This window comes from Trichomycterus rosablanca, chromosome 3 (genome assembly GCF_030014385.1).
Source record: "Trichomycterus rosablanca isolate fTriRos1 chromosome 3, fTriRos1.hap1, whole genome shotgun sequence".
Lineage (NCBI taxonomy): Eukaryota > Metazoa > Chordata > Actinopteri > Siluriformes > Trichomycteridae > Trichomycterus > Trichomycterus rosablanca.
In genome coordinates, this window is record NC_085990.1 from 17,354,767 (window position 1) to 17,366,824 (window position 12,058).

The 12,058-nt window shown below is 38.8% G+C and overlaps 1 protein-coding gene across 1 annotated transcript; it reads right to left on the reverse strand.

Annotated features, from left to right (window-relative positions):
• Positions 1–8,037: 8,037 nt before the first annotated feature.
• Positions 8,038–11,733, reverse strand: apoc2 (apolipoprotein C-II). Its single transcript, XM_062991895.1, has 4 exons — positions 11,690–11,733; positions 9,385–9,447; positions 8,690–8,849; positions 8,038–8,607 (listed from the first exon to the last, which is right to left on the reverse strand). Exons 2-4 carry the CDS (start codon positions 9,431–9,433, stop codon positions 8,514–8,516), a joined length of 303 nt encoding a protein of 100 aa, XP_062847965.1. The 5' UTR covers positions 9,434–9,447; positions 11,690–11,733; the 3' UTR covers positions 8,038–8,513.
• Between the last annotated feature and the right edge of the window lie 325 nt (positions 11,734–12,058).

The window sequence follows — 12,058 nt, forward strand, 5'->3', positions numbered from 1 at the left end:
GTGTTAGTGTGTCTTGTGCTGTTTTGAGTGGATCAGACACAGCAGCGCTGCTGGAGTTTTTAAATACCGTGTCCACTCACTGTCCACTCTATTAGACACTCCTACCTAGTTGGTCCACCTTGTAGATGTAAAGTCAGAGTTGGTCATCTTTGAGACCTTCATCAGTGGTCACAGGATGCTTCCCACGGGGCGCTGTTGGCTGGATATTTTTGGTTGGTGGACTATTTTCAGTCCAGCAGTGACAGTGAGGTGTTTACAAATTCCATCAGCATTGCTGTGCTTTATCCACTCATACCAGCACAACACACACTAACACACCACCACCATGTCAGCGTCACTGCAGTGCTGACAATGACCCACCACCCAAATAATACCTGGGAGAGTCCTGACCATTGAAGAACAGCATGAAAGGGGGCTAACAAAGCATGTAGAGAAATAGATGGACTACAGTCAGTAATTGTAGAACTACAAAGTGATTCTATATGATAAGTGGAGCTAAAATGGACAGTGTAGGAACAAGGAGGTGGTTTTAATGTTATGGCTGATTAGTGTGTGTGTATACAGTATATATACAGGGGTTGGACAAAATAGCTGAAACACCTGGTTTTAGACCACAATAATTTATTAGTATGGTGTAGGACCTCCTTTTGCGGCCAATACAGCGTCAATTAGTCTTGGAAATGACATATACAAGTCCTGCACAGTGGTCAGAGGGATTTTAAGCCATTCTTCTTGCAGGATAGTGGCCAGGTCACTATGTGATGCTGGTGGAGGAAAACGTTTCCTGACTCGCTTCTCCAAAACACCCCAAAGTGGCTCAATAATATTTAGATCTGGTGACTGTGCAGGCCATGGGAGATGTTCAACTTCACTTTCATGTTCATCAAACCAATCTTTCACCAGTCTTGCTGTGTGTATTGGTGCATTGTCATCCTGATACACGGCACCGCCATTGGATGCACATGGTCCTCCAGAATGGTTTGGTAGTCCTTGGCAGTGACGCGCCCATCTAGCACAAGTATTGGGCCAAGGGAATGCCATGATATGGCAGCCCAAACCATCACTGATCCACCCCCATGCTTCACTCTGGGCATGCAACAGTCTGGGTGGTACGCTTCTTTGGGGCTTCTCCACACCGTAACTCTCCCGGATGTGGGGAAAAGAGTAAAGGTGGACTTATCAGAGAACAATACATGTTTCACATTGTCCACAGCCCAAGATTTGCGACCCTGTGGAGCTCCCGACGGACAGTTCTGGTGGAAACAGGAGAGTTGAGGTGCACATTTAATTCTGCCGTGATTTGGGCAGCCGTGGTTTTATGTTTTTTGGATACAATCCGGGTTAGCACCCGAACATCCCTTTCAGACAGCTTCCTCTTGCGTCCACAGTTAATCCTGTTGGATGTGGTTTGTCCTTCTTGGTGGTATGCTGACATTACCCTGGATACCGTGGCTCTTGATACATCACAAAGACTTGCTGTCTTGGTCACAGATGCGCCAGCAAGACGTGCACCAACAATTTGTCCTCTTTTGAACTCTGGTATGTCACCCATAATGTTGTGTGCATTGCAATATTTTGAGCAAAACTGTGCTCTTACCCTGCTAATTGAACCTTCACACTCTGCTCTTACTGGTGCAATGTGCAATTAATGAAGATTGGCCACCAGACTGGTCCAATTTAGCCATGAAACCTACCACACTAAAATGACAGGTGTTTCAGTTATTTTGTCCAACCCCTGTATATATGTGTGTATATATGTGTGTATATATGTGTGTATATATGTGTGTATATATATATATATATATATATATATATATATATATATATATATATATATATATATATATATATATACATATATATATATATATATATATATATATATATATATATACATATATATAAACGGTATAGTACACTTAAGCAATAATAGAGAATATAATTATCTTATAGTAATGATATAGTAAACTAAGGTAATACTAAAGAAAATAATTATTTTGTAGTAATAGTTAACTACAACAATACAACCTTAACATTAGACTTATCATACGTCAATTGTAATCATGTGTACATATATATACAGGGGTTGGACAAAATAACTGAAACACCTGTCATTTTAGTGTGGTAGGTTTCATGGCTAAATTGGACCAGTCTGGTGGCCAATCTTCATTAATTGCACATTGCACCAGTAAGAGCAGAGTGTGAAGGTTCAATTAGCAGGGTAAGAGCACAGTTTTTCTCAAAATATTGCAATGCACACAACATTATGGGTGACATACCAGAGTTCAAAAGAGGACAAATTGTTGGTGCACGTCTTGCTGGTGCATCTGTGACCAAGACAGCAAGTCTTTGTGATGTATCAAGAGCCACGGTATCCAGGGTAATGTCAGCATACCACCAAGAAGGACAAACCACATCCAACAGGATTAACTGTGGATGCAAGAGGAAGCTGTCTGAAAGGGATGTTCGGGTGCTAACCCGGATTGTATCCAAAAAAACATAAAACCACGGCTGCCCAAATCACGGCAGAATTAAATGTGCACCTCAACTCTCCTGTTTCCACCAGAACTGTCCTTCGGGAGCTCCACAGGGTCAATATACACGGCCAGGCTGCTATAGCCAAACCTTTGGTCACTCGTGCCAATGCCAAACGTCGGTTTCAATTGTGTAAGGAGCGCAAATCTTGGGCTGTGGACAATGTGAAACATGTATTGTTCTCTGATGAGTCCACCTTTACTGTTTTCCCCACATCCGGGAGAGTTACGGTGTGGAGAAGCCCCAAAGAAGCGTACCACCCAGACTGTTGCATGCCCAGTGTGAAGCATGGGGGTGGATCAGTGATGGTTTGGGCTGCCATATCATGGCATTCCCTTGGCCCAATACTTGTGCTAGATGGGCGCGTCACTGCCAAGGACTACCGAACCATTCTGGAGGACCATGTGCATCCAATGGCGGTGCCGTGTATCAGGATGACAATGCACCAATACACACAGCAAGACTGGTGAAAGATTGGTTTGATGAACATGAAAGTGAAGTTGAACATCTCCCATGGCCTGCACAGTCACCAGATCTAAATATTATTGAGCCACTTTGGGGTGTTTTGGAGAAGCGAGTCAGGAAACGTTTTCCTCCACCAGCATCACGTAGTGACCTGGCCACTATCCTGCAAGAAGAATGGCTTAAAATCCCTCTGACCACTGTGCAGGACTTGTATATGTCATTTCCAAGACTAATTGACGCTGTATTGGCCGCAAAAGGAGGCCCTACACCATACTAATAAATTATTGTGGTCTAAAACCAGGTGTTTCAGTTATTTTGTCCAACCCCTGTATATATATATATATATATATACACACACAGATGTGGTAATTTTAGTAGTGTGTACAGTATCTGTTTTTCACACGCATGTCTGTTATTATTACTCTGACGCGAATGAACAAAAAGTATCAGATTTATTGATTTTTATTTCTGTTTAGACCAGTATTAATGTATTACTGCATTTGCAATAAATATTCCACCGTGTAACTGCACTTTTTAGCATTTGTTTTGCTGCTAACAGCGCAAAAGCTGATTCAACAGTTTATAGCGCATATACTTACTGTATATTTCTCTTTATCCATTACACTGGTGCACTACACAGCGAGTAATGTTAATAATTATAAAAATATATTAATCCATTTAAACATAATAATGCTGTATCGTAGCGATGTCCGGTTCTAAAGCTAGGCTGCGTCACGTGACTGGCATTGCCTGCATACAGCAGCTTATTCACTATCCCTGTGCACTATACCGAATATAAAGTAATATAATATGCGCCCTATGTAGTGCCGTGTTTCTAGAATGTCGTTCTATTTAGAAGTGATGGGTCGGTCGCGAACGATTCGGCTCTAAGAGTCGGCTCTTTAAAGTGAACGACGGGATCCGGCTCCTGATTGGGAGCCGATTCGTTTTTTTCCGGGTTTTTTTTTTCTGTCAAAGCCGCAAGTGATTGGTCAAGATACGTGGTGACAAGATACGTAGAATCAACCCATCAAAGATGAGCTCCTTGGTTTCTCTGAATGCTAATCTTCACTAAATACTTACAAATACTGTCACCTGGATGCTGATTTTTCTTTTTGTTTTGCACATTTTCATTTATATTTTGTTGAGTGATGCTTTGTTGATGTTGTGTTGTTTCACTTTAGATGCTTGTTTATTTTGTTTTATTTATTAGGGTTTATTCATCATATTTTACACTTGTGGTTACATTCATGACAGAACCGGTAGTTAGTCATTACACAAAGTTCATCAATTCACAAGGTTATATTGAACACAGTCTTGGACAATTTAGTATCTCCAATTCACCTCACTTGCACGTCTTTGGACTGTGGGAGGGAACCGGAGCACCTGAAGGAAACCCACACAGACACGGGGAGAACATGCAAACTCCACACAGAAAGGACCCAGACCACCTGGGGATCGAACCCAGGACCTTCTTGCCGTGAGGTGACAGTGCTACCCACTTAGCCACCGTGCCGCCCCACTCTAGATGCAAATTTACAAATAATATACACAATCAGATCTTTTGGTCTAATTGAGATGGGTCTTTGTTTTTTATAATTTGTTGTAGCACTGTTCCATGTTGGGTATATAAATAAAGCCCTTTAAATAATAAACATTTGATACAATGTTTTTTTACATTAGTAATTCATTTTACATGTAATTTGGTAATAAATTAATTTAAGCAACAAAAAAATCTAAGGAGCCACTTGGGAGCCGAAAGAGCCGGCTCTTTTTAGTGAGCTGAGCCAAAAGAACTGGTTCTCTAAAAAGAGCCGAAATTCCCATCACTACTATTTAGGATTTAAGCCTCTTTGTGTTATATTAAGGCCTACTTGTCTTCAAATATTCCCCAGTGAAGGAGTATAAGCAGCCAGTAAATCCACACCATGTGTACAATATGGCCAGAAATATGTGGACACTTGACCATGAGCCTGTTCGACAACAAGCAACAAATCCCTCACACCCACGCACACTTTGCAGCTATAAGAGATTCCATTATTCTGAAAGTAGGGTGACTATACGTCCTCTTTCTCCCCAACATTTGGGACCCAAAAAATGTCCCAAGTCTGGATTTCCAAATCACCAAAAATGTCCAGGATTCAGCTATCTAGTCTTCACTCACTATTCAGTGTGTGTTTGTGCATTGATTTCACCTTTGATTTTAGGAGTTTTTGCATTTTACCACAACAGCTGCAGATCAAAAAAGCTGTTTTGTCAAAAAGTCAAGTCAAGTCAACTTTATTTATATAGCGCTTTTCACAATAGACATTGTCTCAAAGTTTACAAAATCCAGGACCAACAGATACAAAAACCCCTGTCGAGCAAGCCGAGGGCGACTGTGGCAAGGAAAAACTCCCTTAAAATTACAGGAAGAAATCTTGAGAGGAACCAGACTCAGCAGGGCCCATTCTTCTTGGGTGGCCTGGAGGATACTTTAAATCAGAAAAAAAAAAAAAAAAAAAAAAAAAAAAAGCTTTCCCCTGATTCTAAAACAGCGCGAAACCTTTGAAACAGAGGCTCTTGTCAACACTATGATGGCACCACATTCTGGCATCACACTTACTGATGGTTTCTACTGATGGAGCCATGTAAATGAAAGTAAACTAAAGTTAAAACACTCCAAATGAGTCAACTGATATGATTTCACAAAACATCAAAGAAACTAAAAAATTAAGGGATTTGCATTTAAAGGTGACTATAATGATTATATGGCCATGAAGACATTTGTTAGTTGTACTGTATATGTATTAAAGTTCAATAACATAGTTGCATGGTTATTGATGCATTTGTCAGATATTTAAACTTCTACCCTATACACATTGCCATGGTGCCCCCAATGACATTAAATTACCCCCCCCCCCCTTTATCTCAGACCAAGTGTCCTCTTTTTTGAAAACCAAAATATGATCACCTTATTGAAAGGCTTAAGCCAAATTTTAAGAACTTTCCATGAGATTTGGGAGTGTGTTTTTGAGATTGTGTCCAACAAGTGAAAAGACCAAATTTGGTAGGTCAGTCACTTGCGTGTGACAAGAATGTCCGGAAGTCCGCATTCCAACTCATCTGAAAGGCGTTTAATGGGATTGAGCTTAGGGTTCTGTGCAGGCTACTGGTGTTTCCATGTCTAAATGGACCTGGGTTTGTGCACAAGGTCACAGTCATGCTGGAGCAGAAAAGGACCTTTTCTAAACTGTTGCCACAAGTTGATACAGGCTGTGTTTACATACACCGATCAGTCATAACATTAAAACCACCTCCTTGATTCTACACTCACTGTCCTTTTTGTCAGCTCCACTTACCATATAGAAGCACTTTGTATTTCTGTAATTACTGACTGTAGTTCATTTATTTCTCTACATACTTTTTTAGCCTGCTTTCACCCTGTTCTTCAATGGTCAGGACCCCCACAGGACCACTACAGAGCAGGTATTATTTGGGTGATGGATCATTCTCAGCACTGCAGTGATACTGACATGGTGGTAGTGTGTTAGTGTGTGTTGTGCTGGTATGAGTGGATAAGACACAGCAATGCTGATGGAGTTTTTAAAAACCTCACTGTCACTGCTGGACTGAAATAGTCCACCAACCAAAAATATCCAGCCAACAGTGCCCCGTATGCAGCGTCCTGTGACCACTGATGAAGGTCTAGAACAGGGGTGGGCAATTAAATTTTCCAAGGGGCCACATAAGAAACTGTTACTCTTGTGGAGGGCTGGACCAATAGGGTGAACTTCATTCTGCTCAATATTAATAAGATTTCTTTTTATTGCCTAAATTTTACAGTTCTGATAAGCTGTTAAGAGTAGATGTTAAAATCAGAAAATGAAAAGCAGGCAGAGATGCATCTGGCTGCTGCTCATGTTACAGAGGGGATATGGGTTGGCTTCGATCTCCTAGGTCAGGTTTCGGCATAGACAGAGGGGAAGCACGATGCAAACTGAACAATTGGATGCGCTAAAGGGGGAGAAAATTTTTTTTTAATTTAAGCAAATAAAAAAAAAAAAAAAAAACTATTTTTCACTATTTAATCAACTTTCTTGAAAACAAATGTGAACAAAATGTGCATTAACTTTACACACAGTGCTGTTTGGATATCACAAAGCTGATCCTGCTCCAGTACTGGTCCGTGGTTGGTTTGCAGTTTAGTTAGTGAAGCTTCAGATGTGACGCTCTGCATTGTTCAAGTTCTTGCATTTCTCTGTGTTCAGTACTGTAGCAGCGATATAAACCCTAGATTTAAATTGTGATCATTAAACAGCTTTACACCTGACTAGAAGGTCATGTCTTGTTAACTCTATCGTCTCTGTTAGTCACGCTCAGTTCTGATCGCTGACACTTTACAGTCTCACACACGTACATCGAAACTTGCGGAAATGTAAAGAAATAGTGCTCCCATCAAAATAAAAACAATCCTGTTATATGGCATGTGTGATGTACATTTTTTTACCTCTGATTTTTAATCGCCACTGACCTCATGCGGGCCGGTTCAGGATGGCTCGCGGGCCGGATGTGGCCCGTGGGCCGTACAACGCCCAGGTCTGGTCTAGAAGATAACCAGCTCAAACAGCAGCAATACATGAGTGATCGTCTCTGATTTTACACCTACAAGGTGGACCTACTAAAACTCCAGCATTGCTGCTGTGTCTGATTCACTCACACCACCACCATGTCACTGTCACTGCAGTGCTGAGGATGATCCAACACCTAAATAATACCTGCTCTGTGGTGGTCCTGGGAGAGTCCTGACCATTGAAGAACAGGGTGAAAGCAGGATAAAAAAGTATGTAGAGAAACAGATGGACTACATTCAGTAATTGTAGAACTACAAAGTGCTCCTCTATGGCAAGTGGAGCTGATAAAATGGACAGTGTGTGTAAAAACAAGGAGGTGGTTTTAATGTTATTAATGTTATGGCTGATCGGTGTACTTTATATATAGTGTAAGTAGTTCTATTTTACAATTTATACTATACATAATATTCAATGGCAACACTGATTGTTTATACAAATAGTTGGCTTTATTGCACATTATTACATTGTGTTGTTATTATGACATCAGAAAATCTTCTAAATGAAATAATCTATGACAGGTTGTGTACCATCTGTGGCGACTGAGATAAATAAATGCTTTTTTTTTTTTCAGGAAAACACTACTGCATATTTATTTGTCCAGCAAATTGCCTCTAAACTATATTTAAAAGCATATTCTAGTCTAACAGCTGCTAAGGTGTTATTTGCATTGGTAATATGACTTGAGCATGTAAGTTCAAAAGGTCATCCATGTACCACATTGAAAAGAACAAATAGGATCTAGCTTTAAGTCCCTTGAAAATGGATGTTCAGGGTTTGTATTGAGCTCAGACTGGCTCTTCTCATGGTAGCAGCTTCAGGTTGTAAGTAGGTAAGGTGATCCAGCATGGCAGATTTAGGAACAGAGTTTGAGAAAAATGTATGGCTCTTTGCCTGTTATGCTTAATGGTTGTCGGGGTAGATCATGTGGTAGAGCTGATCCTGGAAGATGCCTGCATAAGTGCGCACAGCCTGTGTGGTCTCATCATACAGGTTCCTGAAAGAAACAGAAAATATAAAACATATAAAGCAGTGAAATAAGCAGCTTAACATTGCAGCTGCAACAAATCTTTACTCACTTGGCTTTCTCCTCCAGTTTGAGATCCTTGAGAGAATCGTAGTATGAGCTGGCTGTGTTTACACTTTGATCGTAGTATGACCTCAGAGTGTCTAAAACAGTGGTAACTGTGGCTTGTTCCTCTTCTTCCGCCTCTCTGGGCACACGGAAACTCTCCGCACCTGCGATATCAAAGCACAGTTAGCTAGTATATGGCTAAAGGAGGCCAAAGTTGTTTGTTGTCAAAGGAGCGTGACCAGATGTTCCTGATTTTTTTAAGACAGTCCCCAGTTTTGGGAACCTCTCCCAGAATAAAGCTGCCCACGATTTTTGCTGTGCAATTAAGACTTACTAGTTTAACAAAGAATGTGCATCTACCATGTAATTATTGCTTATACCAGGTGTGTGTGTTTTCACACTGTGTCAAATTAAAATAAAAAAGAGAAAATGACACCCAGCCAGACCACTTTTAAGTAAAGTCAAATCAGTTGAGAAACTACTTGATGGCCTTACACTGTTAACCTCTTACATCTCTTAGATAAGGTCATCAACTTCAGTCCTCTAAAAAGAATTTTCCTCAGCTGCACAGTAGATAAACCATTTTAAGTGTTCTAATATTATACTTTATTTACCATGGACTAACCCTATTATTATTAATCCAGAACTCCTACCTTACTGCTATGTTTTTTGCATGTGTTTGTGTGAATGTATTCATACCCAAGCTGAGAGCAGTGATAAGTAGAGTGAAGATTAACACCTTCTGCATGCTGAATACTGAATCTGAGAAAGAAAAGATAGTCGTTAAAGATGAGTTTAAAAATGCCCTAAACCAGACACAAGGTGGCACAGGCACAGTAGGTTGACAAACATTTTCTGGGATTTGGTATAGAATTAAAAGCTATGCTTATATCAATCAGCATTATAGATCAAGCTGCTGTCAAGAAGTACAAGCAAACACTGGCCAAAAAATAAATATAAAACAGATACGAGTGGGGTAAAAATGTGTGTGTTCAAAATCTGCTCAGATGATAGAGGAGGCCAGAAGGATTTTTTTTAAAGAGTGGACATACAAGTTAGAGGAGTATGCCTAAATTATAATCAGAATAGTAAAATCAAGCTGTGTTATTTATTTTGTATTTTTTTATATGTACTCTTTGTGTACTCTTTTATAGACTCTTGTTCAATGTTTGGTACATGTGGTAATTATAGAACACTGAGACACTACCCAGCACAGTAAGTTCCTTGTAGTCATAAATCCTTATGTAAAAGGGTTATAGCTCTTACAATAAAAGTAATTTAAGGATGTATACGTTTTTTAGCCAAACATATGTGGACACCTGGATATTAGATATTGGATTCAGGTGTTTCAGCCACACCTCTTGCTAACAGGTGTATGCAATCAATATATAGAATAAATGATATGCTTCCAATTTTGCACTTTGTATAAGTCATTTCATGTTCCAGCATGACTGTGTCCATCTACCTTACAATAATAATAATAATAATGATAATAATAATGTATTATTATATTTTGTGTTATTATCAGGGATGTAACGATGTACCACAAGACAGTTAAAAATCGATTTACATGTGTAACGATTCAAATCGGTTTACATGTATAATGAATCGATATTCACTTTAAACAGCAGAGGGCACTGGTGCTATTCACCTCGCCTGGTTGACGTCACTGCAGGGTTGCCAGGTTCTGAATTTTCCAGCCAAATTTATTAATGTGAGGATACTTTCTTTATATGTATTAATTATTTATTTATTTAATGTGGGATTTGTTTTAAAATTTCATTTCAGTTTTTTTTTTTACACAAAAAGGGAAATGTGCAGCATTGTTTTGCATAGTTTGTACATACGTCAGAAATAAAGGGCATTCATTATTTAGATAAATAAAAGATAAGCACAAATACAGTATTTTTTAAAGAGAAATAATAAAAGGAAACTTTGTCATAATTTGTCTTCAATTTCATTTTGTTTAAAAAATTGGGAAAAAAACATATCATGAACCCAGTATTGTGAATCGCATCGCATTGTTGGTAGAGTGTATCGTTACATCCCTAGTTATTCATATTATGGAATGTTAACCTTAAATACAATTACATCCATGCAATTATTGCTAGACATTAGTCAATTTAACTACATAATTATGTATATGAAATAGTTTTTTGTGTATTATATTCACACTTACAGTGTAAATGGTGGTCTAGTGATTAAAGTACAGGACTAGTATTTAAAGGTCATAGGTTTGAACCCCACCATGTTAAGCTGCCATTAATGAGCTCTTAAGCATGGTCATTACCCTTTTGCTTAAACTGTGTACGTTCACTGTAGCATGTCACTTAGGCAAAATGTACAAATTTAAAGTAAGATAAATGTAAGGGAAGTTATTTAAGGATACAACCAATGTATAGTGTATAGTGTATATTTTAGTCAAACATAAATTACTGCCATGTTTCTGCAACTATTATTTCATATTAGTATGAACAGTTTGTAAATTGATGTCCAACAAGCTCATGATGGGGTGTCACCCCACATTTTTTGGTAAGTACATTTAGAATACGATCTATTGAGTGTATATTTTATTTAAATTAGAATTATTGCCAAGGTCCTAGTGGCAATCACTGACAACAGAGACTATTTCTTGTATGACATAAAATTGTTACAAATTCTAACATAGAGATATAGCAAAACATAATTGAATAATCTTCACACGAAGAATTACAAATTGTACATGTGTCAGTAAATAATATGAATACAAAACATTCATGGCCTGTAATTTTTTTTATCTCTTTCATGGGTCAATTTGTCTTCTACTACTTAGACTAGTATTTTACAGGCTGTGTCCCAAACAGCATTTTATATATAAACAGTGGAACAAGAACTACAGGCCTGGTAAACACAATTCTGATCATAATTAAAGGCATTTTCTGAACACATGAACCCTGTTTTTATGTTTTTTCCTATTGTGTCATTTACGTAAATAAACGAAAATTATAAGGATGGCTGTACTCACAGTCTCTCCTCAATCAAAGATGTGTCAGTTTAGCAGGTCAAGGCTCCACCTTGGTGGGTTTTATATATATATGAGGACAGATGTGTTGACGATCCAAAGGCCAAAGTTCAACACTCTGAGATAAATCGTATTCTTTCATATAACAAAGTGAATGACAGGGTGGGTGGGGATGGGGGTTGTTCAAGAAACAATCAGGGGGCTAAGTAAAGGTGGACATTGGACAATGTAGTCCTTTTAGATGTATCCCAACACAATGGTCTGTTTTTAGTCTGAGACTGGACGTTCTGTTAATTTAACTCCCTTGCTTTGTTAGCTTTGATCATTAGTCTTTGATAATGTTGACTGCAGATCTAATCATCAAACCTTTAC